At 40.5% G+C, this 25,260-nt stretch overlaps 3 protein-coding genes across 8 annotated transcripts in view; 2 read left to right on the forward strand and 1 right to left on the reverse strand.

Annotated features, from left to right (window-relative positions):
* The first annotated feature begins 703 nt into the window (after positions 1-703).
* On the forward strand, positions 704-14,629 carry LAP3 (leucine aminopeptidase 3). The gene is made up of 13 exons (XM_032109260.1): positions 704-843; positions 1,310-1,425; positions 1,758-1,812; positions 3,587-3,692; positions 4,796-4,955; positions 6,734-6,895; positions 7,864-8,022; positions 8,752-8,876; positions 10,218-10,306; positions 11,446-11,548; positions 13,171-13,250; positions 13,896-14,008; positions 14,117-14,629. The coding sequence occupies exons 1-13, from the start codon at positions 721-723 to the stop codon at positions 14,313-14,315; spliced, it is 1,590 nt and encodes a 529-aa protein (XP_031965151.1). The 5' UTR covers positions 704-720; the 3' UTR covers positions 14,316-14,629.
* A 973-nt stretch (positions 14,630-15,602) lies between these two features.
* MED28 (mediator complex subunit 28) lies at positions 15,603-17,809 on the forward strand. Its single transcript, XM_032109261.1, has 4 exons — positions 15,603-15,884; positions 15,969-16,035; positions 16,916-17,028; positions 17,495-17,809. Exons 1-4 carry the CDS (start codon positions 15,735-15,737, stop codon positions 17,690-17,692), a joined length of 528 nt encoding a protein of 175 aa, XP_031965152.1. The 5' UTR covers positions 15,603-15,734; the 3' UTR covers positions 17,693-17,809.
* Positions 17,810-20,363: 2,554 nt separating this feature from the next.
* Positions 20,364-25,260, reverse strand: part of FAM184B (family with sequence similarity 184 member B) — a 39,661-nt gene continuing 34,764 nt past the window's right edge. For 3 of the 6 annotated variants that reach the window (XM_032109847.1, XM_032109848.1, XM_032109844.1), the window contains 4 exons: positions 23,757-23,874; positions 23,468-23,572; positions 22,607-22,812; positions 20,364-21,111 (listed from right to left, as the gene is read on the reverse strand). In XM_032109847.1, coding sequence (XP_031965738.1) covers positions 21,021-21,111; positions 22,607-22,812; positions 23,468-23,572; positions 23,757-23,874 — 520 coding nt within the window. In that variant the 3' untranslated portion in view covers positions 20,364-21,020. The other 3 variants (XM_032109849.1, XM_032109846.1, XM_032109850.1) reach the window with 2 other exon arrangements.

Below are 25,260 nucleotides of genomic sequence, written 5' to 3' on the forward strand. Positions count from 1 at the left end.
CACTTTGATTTTCTTAGATGGAATTTATTAATAATTAAGCAAGTAGAATGTGAGCAAAAGCAGCGCTGGGTGACAGGGGAGTCTCCGCTCCGCCAACTGTCACACGCTTCTAGTTGTGGGCAGAGTTTTTATATCTTCATACTTCCGTATTCGCGTCTTTCTGTCGTTCTTCCTTGTCTCCACTAGTGGTTAGTTCTGCGCATGTATTCTTAGTTGCTAAGGGGTCTTTTTCTGCCTCCGGGTGGGCTTTGGGAGGAAGTAAGAAGTCTTCCTCTTGTATCCTCTTCATGACCCTTATCTTTCTCTTCCATATTTGGTATAATATCTCTTTACTTACATAACTTATAAGTGGAAGCAGTACATATTTGGCAATACATATTTTACAAGCTGCAAAGGCACATCTTTGGCAATTCATATGGTTCCGGTTATATGAGCGTAATTCTGCAAGCGTCTTCTCCTTCAACCACAAAGGAGAACTCACCCTACCTTCATAGTTTAATAAACATTTGTAGCTTTTAACAAAGCCGAGCCGCCCCCTCGTACGAATGCTGGTACACCGGCAGAAAACCCCAGCTCCCGTCCCCCGGACTCCCGGCCTAGGGAGCGCTCCGGCGGGCCCGGCCCTTCCCTCCGCGGCCGCGGGCCCCGCCCCTGGCGGCGCCGGCTGATGAGGCGCGGGGCGCGCCGGGCCCGCCGCCGCTCGCCCGCCGCGCCGGTGCCATGCTGCTGCCCTGCGTGCGGAGCGGGGCTGCGCGCCGCCTCGCCCGGGACGTGCCCCGCGCCTGCAGCTGCTCGGCGCAGGGCCCCTCGCCGCGGGGCCGCAGCCGCGGGCCGGCCGGGAAGGTGAGGGGCTGCCCGCGGGGGGAGCCGGGGCGGGGGGGGTCGCGTGTCCCTTCCTCCGCTCGGGCCCGCGGCTCTCGGCTGAGCCCCCCGTGTGCCGCCCGGAGCTGAGTCAGGAGTGATGCGGCTCCCTCTGCTTCTCTTGGGTGTGCCAGACTGGAGGTCTGCACTGGTGGGGATAAGCTCTTTTGTATTTAAAATTACTGATTGAAAGAGATTTTGTCTTCATGTGCTCGGCAAAATTGTTGTAAGTTTAGTTACGTTGTATCTGAATTCTTTTTCACACTTTAAAGTAGTTGTAGTAGTTGATCCTGGTTTACTGAAGAGTTACTCTGTTCATTACGTTAGATAATTCAAAAACTGAGATAAATAAATACAGAGGTAGCAATAGTTTGAACAGTGTGCTCGCTGCCTCTCTGATGGGTCTCTAAATTTCATGTTGCTTACATTAACGCATGTCCTTTTCTAGGGTCTTGTTCTGGGAGTCTACTCTAGTGAAAAGGATGATGGTGCTGCCCAATTCACTAGTGCAGGAGATGCTTTTGATAGGCTTCTGTCCGGAAAGCTGAGAGCACTTCTGTCCCTGTAAGTGTGTGATAAGCTTCTGAAATGGATTAAAGTATCGACAAATACCAGTAGGAATGGTCTTTTTTTTTTTTCATTATTAGTGTCTGTGTCCATATCACTGTCAGGCTGGTATTTGCTTCTAGAGTTTGGAGGGGACCTCCCATGATAAAACCAAGCACTGAGCAAACATGCAAAATGTTCATGGGACCCATCCTCTGCTGTGAATCAGCACAGAGCCAAGCATCCTGTTACATTTGTGTGGCCCACTGCGTGGTCATGGAGTGAGTGTAGTACTGTAAGATTTATCACAGTAAGGACCTCTGTGTTGAAAGAATGCTTTTGTGTCCTAGATGTGGGCCACCTTTGAAGAAAGGCAAAACACGCATATTTCATGGTTTGCATCAGGTATGAACTTTGCGTTTTTGTATGCTAATTGATTGATGTATGAAGTTTGCCTTTACATCTAATTTTAAGCTGAGTTCACTGCTGTGCTTGTATAAATGGCCTACTCTTCTTCTCTCCTTTTGACCCTCTCAACTCCTGTTCTGCACTGCCCATATTTGCACAGCCTTTTGCACAGTCCTGTACTCCCTCCAGTGTGCTGCAAGTGGAGAGAATGTAAACAAGTCTGCTCCAAAGGTGCTGTACTCTGAATAGCTGCTTCCTGAATGAGCTAAAGCATGGCAGTTTTGGATCTGACATCTGTGCCTCCTGTGTCCAGGGGGGTTGAGTGTGTGAGGAGTTACTGATAGGTACAAAGATCTTCCAGACCTGACAGTTCTAACACAAAGTAGTCCCATCATATGCTTTTGTCAGAGGTTTTAAGTCAGGTGCTTGAAACCTCTGAAAGTAAGACATAGGACTGTTTTTCAAGCAGGACTTTTGTCTGCACAGACATGATAGATCACAAGGTATGAGGTGAGGATTCATCTGCTCAAAGTCAGGCTTTTGGTGCCATTTGAGAAGCCGGGATACCTCTAATGCATATATGTGAAGATGACCAGTATGGTATGATTTGTGCCTTTTTGGAGTAGTAGCTAAGGCCTAGGCAGGCATGTGATGTGACACTAGGTGTCCCTGTCTAAGTAACTGAATCTCACGCTAGGGCTATTTAAGTAATCTGAAATAAAGCCATTTGTAGTGAGTATTGCCTGCCATGTATAAATTCCTGTGCAGACACCCCATGCAGGTGACACTGGACTTGGTAAAAAGGCTCTCAGAAATTTCATGGAAGTTGAGTGCACTGAAAGTCCCATTATCCCAGTTCTGCATGTAGAATGGGCTCTGAAGTGAGTAGCAAATGTCTGCAAAAGAAGACAGGAGAATGTTAACTGGTATCACTGGTTTTCTGGATAGCTAACACAAGTTTCAGCATTCTTTTGACTAAAAGACTTTACTACAGTGTAGCAGTTTGAAAGCTAATTGTTAGAAGTTGACAGAGATGGAAGGGGAAAGCCTAAAATAATCTTAATTTTTTTAAGAGCTATAGGAGTATACATATATATATATGTTCATACATATATATGTATATAGCTTTGAGTTTTATACAAATTTGACTTTGCTCTTAAAAGGCTCCTTTAATCCTCATTGCTTCTTTTTTCCTTCCACTTGCTTGCAGTTTATAAGGCAAGCATTTAGTCTGCCATGCTACATTGTTTTCCTGAGTTCCGGAGAGGTGTACCTCTGTGCAGCTTTCGTTTGCAACCTGGCAAATTGTGCCAGCAGACCCCCCTGAGATGAGCTAAGACACTGAGCTTTTGAAGTTGTTTTATTTCCTTGAACATACTACTGTGCCAAAAAAGGTTACAATTCTCCAGATCAGTTCTGTCCTTTCTTACAGCTTGAAAGCTGGATCTGCTTTCCAAGGACTCTTAGGCTTGCCATTAGGAGTATCAAATTTACCATGTGTTGAGCACAAAGCCCTGTCTGGTCTGTGCAATGCACATGATTATTAACTGGACAACAGAATAACTGACTGCAAGCCTGTGGCAAATGATTGGGAGCACAGGACAGCAGCACCATACTGGCACTCTTAATGAAAAGTGCCTGATATAGAAGAAGTACTGCATGTATTTTAATGATGTGCTTAGTTTGATTTGGAAAGTAAAGTCTTTATAACAGCTCTGCTGTGGCTGTAACAATGAGGAAATGAATCCGTTTGTGTTTTGACTTCATCTAGGACTTTCCAAGTGTAGTGGTAGTTGGCTTGGGTAAGAAGAATGCTGGAATAAATGAACAAGAAAACTGGAATGAAGGCAAAGAAAATGTTCGTACAGCTGTTGCAGGTTAACCATTTTAAAAATTTTTTAAACATTTTGTCTATAAAGCAATTGCAGTTCTGCAGCATGTTCCATTTTTGAAGACCAAGTCTAGATATGCCTTTGTTTTGAAATGCACAACTTACTGCATGGTTTGGTAAATGCATTTACTTGTCACTGATATTCATGTAAATTTTTCCTTAGCGAGGAGTTATCAAGAGTGTAAATCAAATCTGAAGACAGGAAACTGCAGTTATTTATATCAAATAACTTTCCTAAACAGTGTGATATTGAAAAGGCACTTGTCTAATTAGTATTTTGAAGCCTGGGAGCATCAGCAATTCACTTTATGGTCACTCTGTGCTTAAGTATGCACATATATTTACTTCTGCCACTTCATAACTGAGATATTTGCATTATAAACTAACATCTTTCACAACATCAGTACTATGATTCAGCATGTTCTCTGTAGACAAAGGAGGGCTTATCTTAAGGATGACTGCTGGATCTAAGTGTGTAAAATAAGAATTAAAAGAGTTCTCACTGAAGACTTTATAATCTGTGATTGGATGACAACTGTATGTCCAAAGTGCTAGCCTGTAGGTGCCATTAACATTGTTAATTAATATTAACACTGTAGCTGACATAAAACACTGTTAAATTACTTGGGAACAAAATAGAATTTATGGAATACATTGTTTTATAAAAGGGCGTATAAACTCATCTGGAAGAAAAGAGCAGTCATATTCTTGGCAAAAATCTAAATTATGACAAATTTCTAATACCTGTAGATAGTCATAATTCATAGCACTCCAGAGTAATAGAGCCTTGCTTTGCTCTAGAATGAGCTTAAAGGAGTCAGAACAACTTTGATTTTTCCTTTTTTATTCTTGTGAAACACTTTAATTATTATAATTTATCAAGTGGTATTTTTAGTAAAAGTTTGTCAGTGTATGATTGTTAGCATTTTTAATTATTCTACTGCATGATCTCTTTAACTGACTTACTTATAAACTCAGATATCTTCAGTTAAAATTATCTTTGCCTTGAAATGGCCCACTGATCACCTCAGACACCTGTTTTGCTGTTCTGTGCAATAGTTGCCCTTCAATTCTGTGCGTATTTTTCAGTTGGCTGCAGGCAGATCCAGGAGCTGGAGATTCCTTGTGTGGAAGTAGATCCCTGCGGGGATGCGCAAGCAGCTGCAGAAGGTGCTGTCCTTGGATTGCATGAATATAATGAGCTGAAGCAAAAAAAGAAGCCTGTAGTTACTCCTCAGCTACATGGAAGGTGATGGCAAAGGAAAGCTTGCCTATTCATTTGTCTGTTTGCTTGCTTATTTATAAAACTGTGTGCGTGGCATGCTTGTGCATGAGAAAAACAAAACTGAAAGAGTAAGGCTAGCAACAGTACTCAACTGCTAACTCCTACTCATTTGAATTTCCTGAAGAATTTTACATCTCAAGCATATTTATAGTGTTTGTTCTGTGTTTTGATGCCATGTTCAGAGGTTAAGGGTAAATAAATGCTGCTTCATAGAAAAGAAGGGCCAGAATAAAAGTAGAAGTAAAAAAATACCTGAAGAGTAGTTGTCATATACGACAATTTGGTATTGTGTGCCAAAATTCTGGAGAAGAGGTGTTTCAAACTCCATAAATGGATAAATCCTTTGGAGAATCAGGAAATACTAACTGACACCAGACCAATGCATTATGGATATATTTTACATAGTTCATTTGTTATATTTTCATTCACAGAGTATAATGCGAGAAGCTGGGGTTCTTCTGGTCTCTAAATAGACATCACTTACTGGAGACCAGAAAGTAGAACCAGAGCTTTTGGTTTCAGAACAATTACCAGAGTGGACTTTGGATATTTTGTATAGAATATTCTGTCATGCATAGGGGAGGTATTTCCTGTATGTACTTTAAACAGGAACAAATCCTTCCTTTCAAAGAAGTTAATGAAATAAAATAAAACCCTCTTGATTAAGCATGTCTAGATAAGCTATATGTAAAATAAACACTCTTCCCATTTTGTAGCACAGCAGATAATCTGGGGGCTGATTAAATTCATATTAAATAAACATTTCCTGAAAACATAGATGGTCCTATGACCACTTACAACACTGGAAGTAATTTTATTATATAGTAATTTAGGTTGGAAAAGACTTCTGGAGGTCATTCAGTCCAGCTCCAACTTGGATTAGGGATAACCTGGACATTACATAAAACATTAAAGTTTGGTCAGGTTGATCAGCCCTTTGTTTAGTCCATATTTGAATATCTCCTGAGCTGAAAATTCCACGTCCTCACTGGGCCATCTGTTCTAGTGCTTAACTTGCCAGTTTCAGTGTCAGCTGACATTTGGCTTCTTAATTACATCCCTCCATATCCAGGCAATATTTCTGTATTCCTGGATTCCTCTACCATTGTCCTGCTCTTTTTAGAGGCAGAATCCAGTTCAAGGCCCTACTTTGTGATAACTTATAAAGCAAGTAAGTTGTCTCAGTAAAATGAAAGGTTTTGTACTGGTTGTCTGGCAAAGTAACCAGAGAGACCTCCCATTTGCTACACAAGCTCTGTGTATGTTTGTTCTGTCATTTGTTGGTGAAGTGCCTTGAGTGCACTATGAAATGAGATCCAAATTCCACTCTTATCACATAATCGTATTTCGGTAAAGGCAAAAACAGAATTGGAGACTTTATATGGTAAATAAAAACTTTCAAGGCTGTTAATGTGATTACAAACTTTGGAAAGGGTATTAAACCTTGTGGTTAAGGATTTAAGCCAATCTTTGATTAGTCATGATTAGGACAAGACCTAAAGAATTGGATAGATAATTTGACATCTGTCTGCTCTCAGATTTTCCTAGCTTTCTCTGAAGTATTTGGCACTGACTAGAACCAGAGATGAGTTACTAGACTAGATTCCTTGTGGTAAGATAACTGTGATATTCTTAACTGCTCCAAATTAATGATACTGCATTTTAAGAAAGAGAATATGTGAATGCTGACATCTTACTTTTGCAAATGTGTATAATTCTGATCATTGTGTGTTGTTGTTCAGTGCTGAAAGTGAAGCCTGGCAAAAAGGTGTTATCTATGCTGAGGGACAGAACCTCGCTCGGTACCTTATGGAGGCTCCAGCTAATTATATAACTCCCATCAAATTTGCTGAACATATTGAACAGAAGCTCAGAAGTTTCAGCAATGTAAAGGTCCACATAAGGTAAATTCCACAGAAATGATTCTTCTGTAGGGTAGAGGACCATAACAGTAAGATAAGATACCTTCCAGGTTATTCAAATCTCATTTTCCCTTTGCTACTTCAAATGACAAAAGCAGGGAGAGTGTTTGGGGAAAAGGTATGAGGGGTGTCCAGAATGGAGGCTGTTCTCAAGAATTAGAAGATGAGCTGTTAGTTTGCAGAGGAAGCAAGATACTGTGATGCAGTAAAATCATTACCTGTCAATTAGTCATGCAGTCAATTACTGCTTAATTAACACGTGCTGTGAAAAGAAGCGTCAGTGAACAGAGGGCTAATATTAATTACCTTTTGTTTTCTTCCCAGGTGGGTTTTTTACATACCTTTCCTTTTTTTGTGTGGATGTGGTAATAAAACATCTTCTATTTATTGCTGTTACTGTTGGGATTTTTAAAATAGCTTTTAAAAATGTGAGATGGAGCCATAAAAGCCCTTGCAAGTGGATTTGCACAGCTGGTGCTTCTTGCCCCTGAATTTCTACTTTCTGCTCATCAGTGGAAACAGGCTAACTGGTTGTGCAAGTGTTGGAGGCTATTTTGTTGACAAGCAAAAGGCTGAGGGAAATCTTGCTAGCAGAAAGCTAAATGTAACCTGCTGCAATATTGTTACTTCATATGCCTTTAGCATCTATAGCCTCACAGGCAAGTGAAAGATAAGTGTTTCTGATGCAGAAACTGTAGACAAGCTGTTGTTTTTGGGGTTTTTTTTTAAACAAGATAGAACAAAAAGAGCAACTTTGAAGTGGTTTTCTGCCTCACAAAAATGGTAGTAATGGTTGGATTTAAATTACAGTTTCCAAAATAACTAACTAAAATGAATTGGCTTGTGTACAAACCTTCAAGAATCATGATCTCTTAAAAAAAAACCACCTTGGTCAAAGTGTCCAGTTGAAAAAAAAACAAAAAACCCAAACTAATATGTTTTTATTCCAGACCGGAGTCTTGGATAACAACACAAGAGATGGGAGCATTCCTGAGTGTAGCTAAGGGTTCAGCTGAACCTCCCATCTTTCTGGAGATTCACTATTCAGGGGGTGCTGATACAAATGACTCCCCATTGGTATTTGTAGGAAAAGGAGTTACATTTGACAGGTATGTATGCTAATATTTTAACTACTAGAGGGAGAAAATGTTTTTCTGCTATTCATGTTCAACAGGGAGATGCTTTTCCTTTGCTCAGCACATCTTCCAATGCCATGCCACTGAACTTGTGTTATATAGTAGCTTGTGCTGTCTTTCCTGGGGATGAGACAACATCAATTGTCCAAAGTAGGAATTAATAAGGTATCATCTTGTAAGGGGAAAAAGGAAATTCAGAGGGAAAGAAAATAAAGAAGGTGCTATTTTTTTTTCTTGTCCTGAGCAAACCTGTGGGTGAAGAATTTACATGTTTAGAATTGCAGTATGTCACTGGACATCTAGATGATGCTTAAGGAAATAGAAAATAGTTCATTCTTTGCAGCAATTCCTTATAACTACTTTCCATGTCACATACTACTGAAGAATTTATCAGTCAGTTCCCCATCCATATGTTGATTTTACCAAGTGTACTGTTTTTTTCTTGTTTTGTGCACTGCTGTTATGAAGACCAATTAGTTAGTCCACTGCAGTTTACCTGGACTTTTATGGTCTCCTAATGATGAGGAAGTAATATTTTATCTGAAATGAAAACCCAGATACCTTGCTTTCAGTACACTTACTAGGGTTGCAGGAGTATTTGGAGCACCAGGTCTAGCATTTACTGATATTTGGTGTTAACACATACTGATGGACAGAACATCATCAGTGTATGTGACATCGAACTTGAGCTGTTTGTTCCAGCGGTGGCATTTCACTGAAGCCGTCATCGGGTATGGATGCAATGAGAGCAGATATGGGAGGGGCAGCAACTGTCTGTTCAGCCATTGTGACAGCAGCAGCTCTAAATCTACCTCTCAACATAATTGGTAAGTGTGTTTGTGTGGAGAATCCAAAAATCTTAGTTCTACAAAGTTTTGTGAGAGAGAACATTCCTAGTACTAGCAATGGTAAAAGCCATGTAGAAACATCATGGACACTTGCACACCTACTTCTCTCATTCCCTTGCTCAACCTCTCTTCCATTTTTACTTGCATACAAAAACACTGCTATTCTTTACTTGAATAAAATATTGGAACACCAAATTAAGGTTTTTAAGGTATGATATTTAGATCTTAAGTGAGAAATGCTTGTCAATAAAGTGAGTGCCAATCCTTCATTACAAGAAGGAGTGTGCATGTCTGTGTAAGCAGACAGTATGAAAAGGAGTTCGCTGAGCTACCTCCGTGAGTGCTTGTCACAACTGAACAGGAAGAGGGATCAGCTTTAATTTCCTTAGGTGACTATCTCAGCAGAAAACTAAAACAAATGAACCCAGTCTGCTGATACTATTATGTATGTGCAATGGTTTTTTTTTCCAGAAAAAAAGCTTATTTTTTTCTGCAGAGATAAAATTAAATGTGCTGATTCAGACGCTGTGGCAAGACCAGCTGGCAATGACATGTAACATGTTCTAGGATAAGTTTTAGTTTGAGAAGCTGAACTTGGGAGTTAACTGGTACTTCAGTCACTTCTATGCTTCAACCAGAAGAGGGCAGCGATGCCCACATGCATCCTCACAGCGTTCCTCACCTTTGTGTGCGATGGGAAGGGCTGGCAGTGGAGCCTGTACATTCACGCCACTGAGAAGTGGTGCTCCACTTGTGGACCTCGTGCCAGGTGCAGGTTTTCCCTAGGAGTGGTGGAGTGCCTTTCATTCCATGATCCCAGTTGTAGTTGCAGTTTTGATGCTGAGCCTGTTTTTTTGCTCATTTCTAGTTGCTCTTGGTGTGGCTGGAGATATGTGACAACCCCGGACCCCTCTGGACATTATACAATGAGCAGAGTTCAAATGGCTCAGAGTGTTTATTTGAGAAGTTTTTAATTTCAGAAAGAAAGAAGTTCCATGTGAATAATTATATATGGGAGACATAATATTTATTGCTCCTCTGATATGACTTGTCTGGGAAAAAAGTAGAAGAAAATCTTAGTGATAAAATAGTGTAGGTGAGAGAGCATGGTGGTGCATCATGCACCACCACGAGTTTCCCTGATTGAAAACTGGACCATGTGTCTTTCATTAACCAGGAGAATTTGGATTTTGAGCTTAATTTCAAAACAACACTTCTACTGTTTTCTTAGGGAGATGTTTGGGGTTTATCTAAGTGGGTTTTTTTCTATAACTTTTCTGAGAAGAAAATTAGTAATTCACTTTTCTTTTTGTCTCTGAGGTTTGGCACCCCTCTGTGAAAATATGCCCAGTGGTAAGGCAAACAAGCCTGGGGATGTAGTTAGAGCCAAGAATGGAAAAACAATACAGGTATGCCTGTGAAACTTGGATTTTGAGTACTTTTAATGAATTGGTGTAATCAACCAAGTTGACTGCAGTCAGAGTACGTTTGAAACAAACCCTTAAAGATAAGCAGTGCAAATGTACTGTTTTTAAAAATGTAAGAAGCATGTTATTAACTAGAAATTACTATCTTAGGATTTTTTTCAGATATAGATTGAAGAGATGAGGCATGTTTTATAAATTGCTAGGAAAAGCTGCAAAGTAAGGTCATTTACTGAGCGTGCTGGAAAAGCTTGTTTGGCACAAGAGGTTGTTAAAATGCTCTTACATACAGGCTCTCAGTCTGAATGAATAACATTAATTGCTTCCAGCAGACCCTTCAGAACAATTCCTTGCTATCTGGAGTAACTCATGAGAGTAAGGCATCCATTTTCTTCTGATAGAACCAACGTCTTTACACTGCCAAAATGCTCAGAACAATCAGAACTCTGAGTCATAGGGGCTGTTTGTTCAAAGGAGTTTGCCAAATCAGTATCCAAGATACATATTTTGTATTTATTACAAATGGTTCCATACTCATCTAATAGAATAAATTGTACTGAAAGTCATTGTGTGGTAGATCACTGATTTAATGCAGAATTAGATGGGTTAATATTTCCTTCTGTCTGAATTTCTGTGATTCTGCCACTTTTGACTTGCTGAACCTTCCATTTCTTTGACGTTCATCTCTGAAAACTGAGTTCAGTCACCCTCTGCTTTGAAAGGGAAAAAGACTGGCCATGTATTTCCCCACCAAGAAGAAATTTGCAAGAAAGTGCTGGTAGCTCAGAGCGCATGATGCAGCCTATGTGCTCCACTGAGGCACCTCTCCGGGCTCTTCTGAGGAGCCAGCAGTACAGAGACCCAGCATGTGGAGGAGGTTGCAGTGCTGAAAGATGACTTAACCTCAGCTACAGATATGCTTTTACTTTATAAACATTACTGCATATCAATACTATATTTGCTTCTTTTTTTTTTTTTTCAGTGTAGTTTAAGTAAATTTTCATTACCTGAAGTTCCTAGGGCCTCTATCCAACAACTATTTAAGATAATATGTGAGAAATACATCAGTGAAAGAGATGTTTACAGTACTTTATCTGTTTTTTTTACTAATTTTGCCCTTGAAGGTAGATAACACAGATGCAGAAGGAAGACTGCTCTTAGCTGATGCTCTCTGTTACGCCCACAATTTTAATGCAAGGGCCATTGTGAATGCTGCAACATTAACAGGTAAGCAGTGTCCCTTCCCTGCTCATTTTGCAAGTCAGTTTTGTGTTACTTATTAGTTGGGCTGTGGATTAGTTGCACTGTGTATGTAAATCCAACCTTAATTCAGAGGCAACTGGGATGATTTTGCATGTTGCAGGACAACAGCGAGCACAGCTTGTGTGTCTCTGGAGTGGGGAGGGGACACGTAGGACATGCAGAGTACGTGCTCAGCAGTGGAGATGAAGTTGGGCTGGCCCAGCCCAGCTGGAACCAAGAGCAGAAAAACCTACACAGCCTTCAATGTTTCTGCACAGTGTTTCCCTGTGCTTCTTCCATCTCTGAGCTAAACCCTCCCAGCTCCCAGGGCTGTGTGATGCAGAGGTAGTGGCGTGTTCATGGAAGAATTCTGCCCAGTTCACATGGCACAGACCACTCTGGAGCTCAGGTTCCTGAGCAGCTTTGCTGAGTGCCTGAGCTCTGACGTAGCCAGTGCCAGTATGTGAGCTAGCTCAGGCTTCCATGATGACAGGAGAGTCGTCATCATCTTCCCCAGAACTGGTATGACTGAAGTACCTCCTATGTTTTGTGCAGTTTGCATACTTCTAGGCGTTTTGAAATGTGTTTTAATTGTTTAATCTCTACAGTTGCATAATAATGAGGTTGTAAATTTAAATTTAAAACCAGCAATTGTGTATGCAGCTCATGAACTCACTAACAAGCTGTCATGGGTGAGGTGACTGTAGCTGAAATAAAAGCAAACACGGAAGAGTAATTCTGACAGGACTCCACTGTGTTGCTTAATGAATATGCTAAGCAAAATAATCATGCTTATAGAGATTCTCTGCTATAGATGCACGGCTTTAAATTATGTTCCATCAGTTTTACGTGTTCAAATGCTGTGGAAAATTTCAATAGACAAAAAGGAAACTGATTTTAAGATTGTTGGTTTGTATAAAAGTGTTCCCACCTGTGATCCTTGGGCACTGAGCAGGAAGAAGGAGGGCTCCCATAGAAATTTCTTTGACATATTTCGTTAAACTACTTTTTTATTTTTTTCATCTCACTGAGGATTGAGTGTTGGTATTAGAGAAGCAGTTATGGGGCATCAAATAGGAAAATATGTATGTAATCTCTAGTATTTTGATAAGGATTATTTTAATAAAGTAAATATTTAATAAAGTAAGTTTACACATGATGTGCTAAAGTCGACTTAAGTGAAATTCACAAAAGAGAAGGTATGAGCTCAAAAATTATTGAGGTCTATAAACTGGAAAAAGCCCACTCACTTGTATTTTCTACATGAAAATAATATCTAGATTTATTTTAGAGGATAGTTATTGTTTAATACATTATCTTAGAAATATTTCTAAGAAACATTAAGCTGAAATCAGAAAATTTAGTTTCATGGGAAACAATATAATTTTTATGATTTCTTGTGTCTTTTAGACTATATAAATGTTTTAAAAATTGTTCAGACTTTCAAATATGTGAGTGTACTAAAGTCTTCAGGTTTTGCAGTCTGATTAATTCCTGTTACTGATAATGGGAGTTAAAACGGGGAAGTTCTGTGAGGAGTCAGGATGCAGGGAATAGCTCAGGTTCACCTTTGCCTTTGTCATATAAGCTCGAAGGTGTTTCTTTAGGTGCCATGGATGTTGCATTGGGATCTGCTGCAACTGGAGTGTTCACAAATTCATCTTGGCTTTGGACTCACCTCTATGAGGTAGGCCATCTGCATTATTATTAAATCATAATAGTAATAATTCAGTTATATATCTTATTGAAAAGTTAGTACATTACTGAAAGTCTCTATGCAAATTGAAAGATGTTATACATTTTGAAATTTTAGAGGAATGATGTCAATCCTATATTTACTTGAAAACAATGTTGACTATTACTAGCTCTTCAGTGAGATGTAATATCATACACCAAACATCTCAAGGATCTGCATGGTCTGATAACTTACTGCATATGCATAAGCTCTGGACTACTGGCAGTAATAAGTTCACGTTAAAAAGATAATTGATCTTGCTTAAAAACATGGAGACAGAAATTCAGAGAGGACTTGTGAGTGGCTGAAGTGTGATGGATCAAGGAAGCTTCTGAGGGGAAGAATTTCTGTTGTCAGGGAAAAGGAAAAACAGATAAAAAATGTGGTCTTTTGATGTTGCCTTTTGGGTAACACCTAAAAGCAGGATTGCCTGGTTTGTTTTGCTAACAGTGTATTCCCAAAAACGTAATATATTGGGCTGAAGATTTTTAGACTGATAAAACCTAAACAAAAAGAAGCATGCATGAAACCAGGGCTTACAAGTGCAGTAAAAAAAAAAATAATAATTTTCCCAAATTATGATTGGTTATTTTTCAGGCCAGCATTTTGACAGGGGACAGAGTTTGGAGGATGCCTCTTTTTGAACATTACACAAAACAAGTAACAGACTGTCCTCTTGCAGATGTTAGTAACATTGGAAAGTACAGCAGGTAAGATGAACCAATATCTTTCATGTGCCCCTTTCTTTCACCGTATTTGTTTAATATGTGTGCTGTTGGAGTTGCTCTGGAAACAATACATTTTTCCTCTTTCCACAGAGCTGGAGGAGCATGCACAGCTGCTGCGTTCCTGAAGGAATTTGTGACTGCCTCTCACTGGGCTCATTTGGATATAGCTGGGGTGATGTCGAATAAAGATGAGGTGCCCTATCTTCGGAAGGGCATGGCAGGGCGACCCACGAGAACGCTTGTGGAGTTTGCAGCTCGATTAAGTCAAGATAGTCACAATGCCAAATAAAAATACTTGTTCTAAAATCATCCACTCTGCCTTAAGGAAAAAAAATCTTAAAAGGTATAATTTGTAAATGAATGCCTCAAGCATATTTCCACTATGACAATTAAAAATGCATTTCATAAATTATTACTTGGGTAAGAATATCCCAACTTTGAGATTTGTCATCCCATATTATGCATCTTAAAATAGAAATTATTCTGTTTGAACTATTAAGGTATTTAATACCAAAACATGATAATGAAAATTATTGAGATGCCTATTTTATATGTAAAGTAGGCATAATTATTGTAAACAATAAATACCTTATTTGGATGTAAGTTTTGATTGAGAGAGAATAACCAATAGATGATAGATGTGCCTCAGTTTTGGGTGAACTGTAGGTGGTGTCAACAGTAACTCTGCAAAGTTGTTCATAAAAACACCATTCTGACATTTTTTCCTTAGACTGCTGTTTGTATGTACTGAGGCAGAAATGGTGCTGCGTCATTTTAGGCTGTTGCAATTAGTGTGATCAGCATGGCTTCAGCACAGAATTATGTAGTAAGTTCTGAACACGCCAACAAGAGTGTATCTTGTAACTCTTTCACAGAAAGCTAGTGAATGCAAGTTAGTGTTTGTGGGTTTTTTAGAGGAATCTGCTGCCATCTCACACGACTTTTGTTGTCCTGATAGTTCCTGTCTTTACTGGTGTGAGGTGGCCACACTCCAAGCAGGGACAGTATTCCCAGAATCATTCAAACGTCAAACAGACCTGACACTTAAAACGTGGGCTGATGTTTTCTTGACAGTTTGGGGGATCCAAGTCTAGAAGATGGGGATTTGTTTCTGTTTAGGGTGGGGTTTGGGGGGTTTTTTGTTAAATGTTGTGGAACAAGTGATAGTGAACCAGTGCTTACCCAGGCTCACATCTGTGAGATGCAGGCAGGGCAAAGGCAGGAGAAGGATGGTCCCTCGGGGAAGAATGGCTTTGCTGTCTCTGCTTGCCTTGTTCCAGCAAGGCCAGTGGTATCCTGGGAAGAGTATGGCCAGCAGATTGAAGGAGGGAATCCTCCCCCCCCTCCTCTGCCCTAGTGAGGCCACTTCTGGAGTGCTCTGTCCAGTTCTGGACTCAGCGCAAAAAAGATACGGAGCTACTGGAGAGGGGCCAGCAGAGGGCTGTGAAGAGGATGGAGGGTCCAGAACATCTCTCTTATGAGGAGAGACTGCAGGAGCTGGGCCTGCTTAGTCTTGAGAAGAGAAGACTAAGCAGGGATCTCATCAATATATTAAAGTATCTCTTAGACACGTGCCCAGCGCCAGGGCGAGGAGTGATGGCCATAAGCCAACCCACACACAGTGGTTGCCCGAGGGTCCGGCCCTCAGCGGGCGGGGCCGCGCCGGGTCCGCCCCTCTCCCGCCGCATGCGCGGCCGCCCCTTCCGCCATGGCGGGCGCGCTGGGCGGGATGTTCGGCTCCCAGGCTCCGGGGCCGCCGCCGCCGGGGCCGCCCGGCCCGCCCGGCCTCATCCCGCCGCCCGCGGGACCGCGCAACCCCAACAACACGCTGGTGGACGAGCTGGAAGCCTCCTTCGAGGTGAGGGGGGGCAGCCGCGGGCGGGCGCTGTCCTGCCGGCGCCGGCCCCTGCAGCCGCTCAGCGTGGTGCTTCCCTCCCCGCAGGCCTGCTTCGCCTCGCTGGTGAGCCAGGACTACGTGAACGGCACGGACCAGGAGGAGATCCGCACCGGTGAGCCCTGGGGAGGAGCAGGGCCTGGCCCCTTCCCGGTGCAACGCTGCTCGGAGCAGTGGCAGGAAAGAAACCCACCCGGGAATGACCGGGGTCTGGTGGGAAGGTCTGACTGTGCCAGCTGGTTCCTGGGGTTGGGTGGGTTATTACTGGCGTGCGGTGAAACGCGTGTTTCAAGCACCCGGGAAGTGATGTGATGCATTTGGAAGCTGTATGAAGCATTAACGGGAGGGGGGAAGGGCCAGGCCAGGCTGCTCAGTAGCGGTGCTTTAGGAATTGAGTGACGCACCTCCGTGGAGGCGGAATAAATATTGGTATGAACAGGAGATTGAAAAGTGGCCCTTGACTACTCTTTAGAAGTGCAATTGCCCCTGAAAATTTTCTGAAGGTTTACTGAAGTGGCGTTTCAAAACCGGCATAAATGCTTTTCAAAACTCCTTTCTGCATTATTTGGTCATATTCATTTGCTGGCATGGAACAGCTTTTATTACCAAAACAGTAGTGTGTAATATATGAGGGCAGAATATTCTCCTCAATACGGGCACGTTTTAGAACCCTACATTGAGCTTGTTGCTTAGGCATGCAGAAATGTTTTCTTTATTCACCCAAGTTCCATTAATTATTTTATTACTCCTTGTCAGAAATAAAATAAAACTTGGGAGGAAGTGTTGTCCTGCGCTTCTAAAAGAACTTGTAAGTTTGTAAAGCAGTGTTTTACACCGATGCTTACTGGTTTTATAAATACATCATTTTAGATGTTCTGAAGATTTTCTTTCTAGAAAGTACTGTGAAAAGTGTTTTTAATAGACCACTACCATTAGCAGCCTGGAATCTTATTTTTCTGGAACCTGTTCTTTCAATAATGTTGTTATATGTTTAGGTGTTGATCAGTGCATCCAAAAGTTTCTGGATGTTGCAAGACAAACTGAATGCTTTTTTCTACAAAAAAGACTGCAGCTATCAGTCCAGAAACCAGAACAAGTAATTAAAGAGGTATGTTAATTTACCTGTCTTGTGTTAAAGCAGATACGCCATGTACCTTAATCACCTTGTTCATATTAATTAATTAATTAATTAATTTTCTCAACGTGATGCTGTACCTTAAGTTGGTAGAACTTGACTGTTTCCATAACTCTCACCATGAACCTGGAGAAGGTGGATGCCTGCTGCTGTGTGGAGTATTGGAACATGACTGATAATTCATTGGAAGAGACAAACCAGTTAGTCAGATTTTGCTGGAGGTGGTGATCTCTGAAATATGTGACATAGGTGAACAGCACTAGTGCATTCACAGTGCTTTCCCTCTGTAGCACTAGACACATCTCCATTATTCCATTTTTCCACTCTAAGATCAGCTTGAAAACTTAAGGTCTAAAAAAGTTTTACATGCTCTTTATGTGAGGTGGTTATTCTTATGAATACAGTCTGTTTACTAATACACAATTTTTTTCATCCACAGGATGTTTCAGAATTAAGAAATGAATTGCAGAGAAAAGAAGCATTAATTCAGAAGCATTTGAGTAAACTGCGACACTGGCAACAGGTCCTGGAAGACATCAGTGTGCAGCACAAAAAGCCTGCAGAAATGCCTCAAGGTCCATTAGCTTACCTAGAACAAGCATCTGCGAATATTCCTGCTCCAATGAAGCAAACATAATCTTGAATTTTACACAGCTCAATATTTTAAAAGCATTCTTTGTATGCTTTCTGTATAATGTAATTTGTACTGCAAATATAGTTAAAACAATTAAGCCAAATAAATTATCTTTTATTATGAAAGTATGGGTTGGTTTTATGTTTCCATGGAAAATATTCAGAATTGCTGTTCAGGGTGCTTTCTGGTAGAAGTGTGTCTCCCAGAATGCATCCTGTTCCTTCTAGAGAGGGTGGCCCTTGCTCTCCCCTCTGTCTTTTTGGTATGATCAAAATACTTGCAAAGATTAGTGTTTGATTTTACTAGAATATTTAAATGTTTTGTGAACCAGTAATTATCCATGAGTACTACTGCAGAAACACCCTTAAGAATTGTCTGTATGTAGGTCAGACACAGTTTTTGGAAGTGAATTGTCATTCTCCTCCAGACTGGCTCACCTCATGGAAGGTGTCTTGGAATACACAAATTTGGTTCTTATAGGATGAATTGAAATGGAAAAATGTACACAAAAGGGTGGGATATATAATGCAGGCCTAATGTAACTGATGTTCTGTCTCTCAGGCTACTGTAGAGGTGGTCCAAAATACCTACCCTCAAAATAAAGACTACTCATTGTGGAGGTAGGGTCACCAGCGCTGTCCAATATACAGAATTATGTTCAATTTCAGTGCTCTATTTAGTAAGTTGAATGTAGCCAAAAAAGATTTTGGAGGTAGAAATAGCAAAAGAGTCCTGTCTGTACTACTAAGCAACAAATTTAATTCATTCGTATAACCACTTCTGCATATACCTTTATGGGGGCAGAGTTGAATAATTAATTGTTGTAACCCTGGAAATAAGAATGGTTAATTGGGTATTGAAATTCTTAGTGTTCTTGGGGCAGCGTGGATGAGAAGTAATGAAAACAGCACTGCACGTTTCCATCCTCACAGATACCAAAGCACCGATCAGTGTTACTGTACACTAACATCTCTCTTGATTACAAGTATGAAAAGTGCCTTTTTACCAAATCTGCTGCCAAAGACACTTTTCCAACCACACAGTTCATTCTGGAAAACATACTGGACAATTGGGATGAAAAGTATTGGCCTGTGTATTGTTTTTGCACGACCTGGTTTTTGGTAGCAGGGAGGCCACAGAGATGGCTCCTGTGAGAAGCTCCCGGAAACTTCTACCATGTCCAGCAGAGCCAATCTGATGGCTCTGAAAGATGGACATGGCTGAAACTGGGCCAATGAGAGAGGTTGGTAATGCCTCTGTGATTGCATATTTAAGAAGAAAATCAAAACAAAGTCACACAGGTTTTGGCTTCTAGTCAGAGGAGAGGAGGAAATGAGAACATGTGAGGGAGAACAACATGGTGAAACCAAGGGCAGTGGAGAAGGTGGGGGAGCTAGGATTCCTCTGCAGGCTGTGGTGCAGACCATGGTGCAGCAGGTTGTCCCCCTGCAGCCCGTGGGTCCACGGGGGATGCAGAGATCCACCCACAGCCCGTGGGGGAGGTGCCCGTGTTGGAGCGGGTGGATGCCTGGAGGAGGCTGTGATCCAATGGGAGACCCGGTGGAGAGAGGGGGCCCTGCTTCCAGGCTGGAGCAGCCTGTCCTCGGAGCACTGCACCCTGTGGACAGAGAGAGCCCCGGCGCAGCAGTCTGGGAGGGCTGTGGGCCCGTGGGAGGGGCTCAGGCTGCAGCAGGGGCGGGGTGGCTGCTGCTCCTGAGAGTGGACCCACACTGGGGAAGTTCACGGAGAACTGTGTCCCGTAGGAGGGCTCCCACGGTCTCACCAGGGGAAGGACTCCTCTCCCAGAGTAGTGGAAGAGAATCTCGATGATGAACTGACCAAAGACTCCCATGCCCTGTCTCCCTGTGCTGTCGGTGGGAAGGAGGGAGGAGCTGGGGGAAAAAGGTGTTTCTAAAGGCTTATTTTACTTCTCATTATCCTCCTCTGATTTCTGTTAGCAATAAATTAACTTTGTAACTTTAAGCTAAGCCTGTTTTGCTCTTGAATTGTTTTCTCCTGGTCATTATCTCAATTCATGAAGCCTTCGCTAACTTTTTTCCTTTCTCTCCTCTGCCCAGCTGTGGCACAGGAGGGTGAGCAAGCGACTCTAGTGGGTGCCTGGCATTGGGCCAGTGTCAAACCATGAGAGCCTGTAGAAGTGTTCTGCCCTTCCTTCCACCTTTGCACCACCAGTGAGATGCAGTGGCTGTTTTGTATGAAGTGTTGGCATCTGTTAGTGCAGGTCTTGCTGGCTGTTGATGTAAGAAGAGGTTAGGCTGGAGGTACACCTCTTTGCACATGTAAAATCTTTTTAGGTAGCTGGGCCCTGCTGGTCGAAATTAAATGGGGATTCAAAGCAATTGAAGAGGAACTATCCTGTCTTTAATAGCAGGCTGCTAGTTGCACATTTTTCTGCCGTTCACATTAATTGGGTTAATTACCCAAGACAGCTTCTTCATGAGTTCTTTCCTCCCAACAATGAGTTAGCATGATCTGATAAATGTAGTCATTCCCCTGCTTTGTGTTTATATGGGCATAAAACTAGTATGGAGATAAAAGGTACAAGTATGCAGTTGCCATCACTCTGGAACTTGGCGCATGTCTGACTTAATTCAGCATGACATAGAACTCTTCTGAAAACCATAGAAATTGGGTAATTTACAAACCACAGAAATTGGGTAATTTACAAACTTTAATGCTCATACTTACACATCATCCTCATTTATCAGGCTGATACATGTATTGAAATTCAATGGGAATATTACACAGCAATGCTGACTATACAAAACAGTTTATGAAGCAAACCAGAAATTATTTCTAAACCAGCCTGCTATAAACATGCTATTTTTGATGGTGTACCACATGCTGTACAGCATAACATTCACTTAACAAAAAGCAATAAATGTTAAAATTACATTATTAGATGCAGAACTTACTTTAAACAGCTGATGAAGCAAGTGTATAAACGTACAGAAGATCCTTTTCCAGCTGGTGCCAAACTGACAGGACGTATCAGAGTCCAAGTTGCATATTTAATGAAATTGTGGAGTGGTACAGCCTCTTGATTAAAAAGTCTTTTCACATAACAGTATCCAGACTTTTTCTTTTTCTTCATTTTTACAGAAATTGTTAAAAAAATGCATTTTTCTGAAATTCATGCCTATAACTCCATAGTTACTAGATGTAAGAAAGTGCAGGTATTCCTAACTATTTACTTAGAAATTACATCTTTTTTTTCCTTCCCTTAAATCATCTATTGGGTTATCATTCATAAAAAAGAGAACAGGAATGACTTTTACAGTAATTCTGAGAAGTACGCAAATAGTTTGCTTTAAAATGAAAAATACTTAGTAAACCATTCTTGGTGCTGAGGATCTTGGTTTTGGTCATCTTTGGTTTGTGGTGGTTCATTGCCATGTGTCCTGTGCAAACAAATAAGCACTAGCATTACCGTCCTACTTACGTACCATCTTATCAATATGTAACACTTTTCCCAGAAAAACTCATGATCCTGTGAATGGTTCTGTGCTCACATGAATGGATGAGACCAAAAGGTGCCAACTACAATTTTAGTGGGATTTGTGCCAGCCAGGTAACTGGGCTAGCAGCACCGGTTGTAACATGAAGAAAAGCATGAAGCAGAGCCTAACAGCTATGGAGAAACATTTGAACATAGTTCTTAACTTGACATCCCAAAAAATTAAACAAAAGGATGCTTCAAGAATATGAAGTCCTGAAAATCAGAGAATGGCAGCTGCAATTCACTCTTAAAAATAGGAAATACAATTTATGCATTAAAAATGTTGGATAAGAGTTCTATTTGAAACAGAAAAATTTATCTGAACACTACCTGGCATTCATAATCAATCCTATTACATAGTCCCTGATTTTCCATCATTCGGGATTTTTTAGCATATGATAGTGAATAGGACTTAACTTTCAATTGACTGATGTAAAAGAATTAAGCAAGTAGCAGCCAAGCTACCCCGAGTCTCCCTGCACATTTGTTTCTCTTTAAAACAGAAATCTCATTTGCCTTGGCAGTCATCTGGCATGATACAGCATGTTTGTATCTTTAAGAAGTGGGAATTGCCAAACAGGATCTAAGCCTGTGTCCCAGGTTGTTTTTGTCAGTAGTCAGCACCATCTGCCCCCAAGGAAAGAACTCCCTTGCACATAATGTACAGGATAACTAATCTCCACCACGAGATAGGCGAGAAGGCTGGATTTTGTCCTGAAATACAATGGTAAGGTTTGGGGACTTTTTAACTGGATATTAGCTACATACATTTTTAACTATTTCTTGAAGAGAGAGTTCATGTTATAAAACACTGAACATTGTTTAAATAACTGATAAATTTGAAGAATTTAAGCTCCTTGGGGAGAAAACACCAAAGAAGTTTAGTTGCTAATCAGTTTTTAAGTCTCTAACCTTTGCCTACATCAGCCTAGATTCAGTCAAATATCTCCTAAAATAAAAACATGCCATCTATATCTACCAAGTGCAAGGTGAGGCAATAAAAATAAGAAGGAAGACACATCCTTAACAGAACCACTGAAAGATGCCATGTTCACAATTAACTATGTTCTTAGTTAAATACTTGCATCTCCTTTTCTTTTCTTTTTTTTTTTTTTTTTTTTTTTGTGGGTATGTGTGTGTCTGTGTGTGTGTTTCTTGGTTTGGGGTTTTTTGTTTTTTTTACCGGGGGGATTGCAAGCATAAACTCTGCTGGGCAGGGATTATAGCCCACTTTTGCAGTAAAGTTCTGGGTCTGTCTGCAGAAAACCAAACACACCGAGTTCACGGCGCAGTAGGAGCCTTACATCGTTGTGTATTTCCAAATGTCTAGTGTGTTTGAATTGCCTATAAGATTCTAAATATGAATTCATTTATTGTCATACAAAAAGGACAAATACCTTGTGGCAGCACTGCTGTCTGAGGACTGTATTGATGGAGAGCCCACCCTGAGGCAGCCAGGACTCCGGTCTAAGCTTGTAGATTTTGTTATTTGAGGAGCACTTCTTTTTGATCTCAAGTCACAGCTCAAAAAGCTCTTTGCGTAGGAAGCTAAATTCGGAACACTGACAACACGACTGGGCACCTCAACCGTTTTCTTCTGCTGCTTTTTATTGTAACAGAAAACTTCATTACATACACATTTTTTACAATTTATAGTATAAAACCTCAACAATACTTCATTCCCACATGTCTTGTGAGGAATACCCAAATAGGAAGACTTCTTTTGCTATAGGCATTTAAATTAAATTCTCAGAGTATGCTGTGAGTATCCATGGATTTTGTCATCCAATTAAAACAATCTCTGTATTTGACCCTGAGATTTTTTACACACCAAGGTGCTTTCCACAAACTTGACTTGCCTTCTTTCTATGGCTATTTGTAGACAGTATCACACAGAGGGGCTGAAATGACAAAGGGCAGATACCAATCAACTCAAACTGATTCGTAATTTTCCTCGATGCTTGCCGATTAGTAACTCCCAAATCTGCAAGCAATGGCCATGCTAATCCCAGTGGAAGACTGATGTCATCAGAGTTTTGTATCAGCTTAAACACCTGTTATCTCTGTTGCATAAATACTTGTACTGAATTTCTCTTATGCTCAACAACTGACTGTAGGCTGGCTTATTGGAAAGAATTCTGCTGAATAACATTATCATAAAAAATTTTTAACACTTTTATTGTCCTGATTGCCTGTATGATCCAAACAGTAATAAAAACAATCACGACTTGTGATTTTAATTGCATTGCCCATCTTACCTTTCTGGAGGGAGTCAAGCATACTGTAGTAGGGTTGAAAGAAAATGACCGATTCCTGTAAGATTCAGTGCTGGCTGCAAGTGAATGCTGACATTTTCTTCCTTCCTGAAGGGAAACAAAGTTATGTGTATGGAAACATGTATTTGTTGGAAGCTGGTATGGAAAGATACATTTGCCAAAGTATTCCAGAACAGAAAGAAACAACCAGTCTGAAGCAATGCATGAAACACTGAATAGAGCCTTTCAACAGATTCCAAAACACAGATGTACATATAAAAAGCAGTCTTACCACCAGCTGCTTGATAATCTCTTCTCTCTCACTTAATTTGTCTTGCAGACAGTTTATAAGGTGTGTATCTTCAGACGTGGACTCCCACTTTCTTGACTTTTCTTCTAATTCTTTAAGTCTGTACCAAAGAAAATGCAGACCAGAAAAAAAACTTCTTCAGATCATGTTCAAGAGACACCTCAGATGTACTCTTCCCTAAATTCCAAGCCTAAAATACAGGGACATAGCCAGTCCTTTCTGATAAAACAGCATTTTTTAAAAATGGGCATCTGTACATGGTTTACATAGAAGTACACAATATTCTGGAGCTCCAAAATAAATTGCCAGGGTTAATCCACAACTTCTATCCAGTGTAACATCCAGCCCCTTGTGTAAAATAGTAACAAGCTTGCACATCATGTTGCTAGTCTAGTTTCCTAAAGAAAAAAATCAGTGTTACGTATCAATACACATCAATATTCATCTATTTGTTCTCTTTCCTGACCCAGTAACTTTAGAATCCTCAGAAATACTAAATTCCTGTAACTTTCATTAAATGAGGCTTGGATATACACACTGCTTTAGTAACCCTGCTAAGTCAAAATCTGTAGTCTGAGTTCAGCTTTTTTAATTCCTTTCTCAGGGGAAAAGATTCAAATGCTATTTGATATGGAAACTCTTAGATATGGTGTAGAAACATACATTTGATTGACCCATAAGAAGACAAGTAATTATGTAATCAGCCAAGTTCATGAATTTTGCTGCTTAAGAAACTGAATGCTATGAAGTTCACCTGCCATAACCAGGACACATACTGAGAAATGTATTACAGAATACAAAACACCATTTTGTGGGGTTTTTTTTAATGTGTGGGAAAACATCTTTGAGAGGACCACCCCCAACTCTTATCATCTTAGAGTTATCTCAGAGTTTAAATAAAAAGATAAATCTTTACATCTGAAAAGTTTAAAGGTTAGAGGCCTGCTTACATGCCAGGTCTCTCTCTGGGCTTCTGCTGTGCAGTTGGGATAAGAGAAAAGGATGAGCGATATATATAAGGGATTATTTCTGAGAGGTCTCTTCTGTACAATCTGAAGCACCACAGAACTTCTTAACTCCACAGGGGGCTGAAAAGTGCATTTATTTACATGAGCATCATTTTCCTTGGAAATTTCTAAGGGAGTGAGAATGAGGTTAAGAAGCTTTTACTCAACAACATTGCTCTGCTGAACAAAATTAAGTACAAGATCATGGATCAAGGCCTCTGGTATCCTCTGCGACAAAGATGACTTTTCATTTCATAAAATTTCTAGATCCGACATGCAAGTTTTAATTTAGCATTATGAAACTTCATGTATAGTGTTTTCGATTAAACGATATCCAGAATTTATTACAATGTATCTGGGTCTTTTTGGTTTGCAAAGACAATACCTATACACTTCTATTTTGATCCTGATAATATTTTACTTATGATTAATACAAAAACTGTACATAGTAAGAATAATAAATTTAAACAGAACTCATT

Source organism: Corvus moneduloides, chromosome 5 (assembly GCF_009650955.1).
Source record: "Corvus moneduloides isolate bCorMon1 chromosome 5, bCorMon1.pri, whole genome shotgun sequence".
In the NCBI taxonomy this organism is placed as follows: Eukaryota; Metazoa; Chordata; class Aves; order Passeriformes; family Corvidae; genus Corvus; species Corvus moneduloides.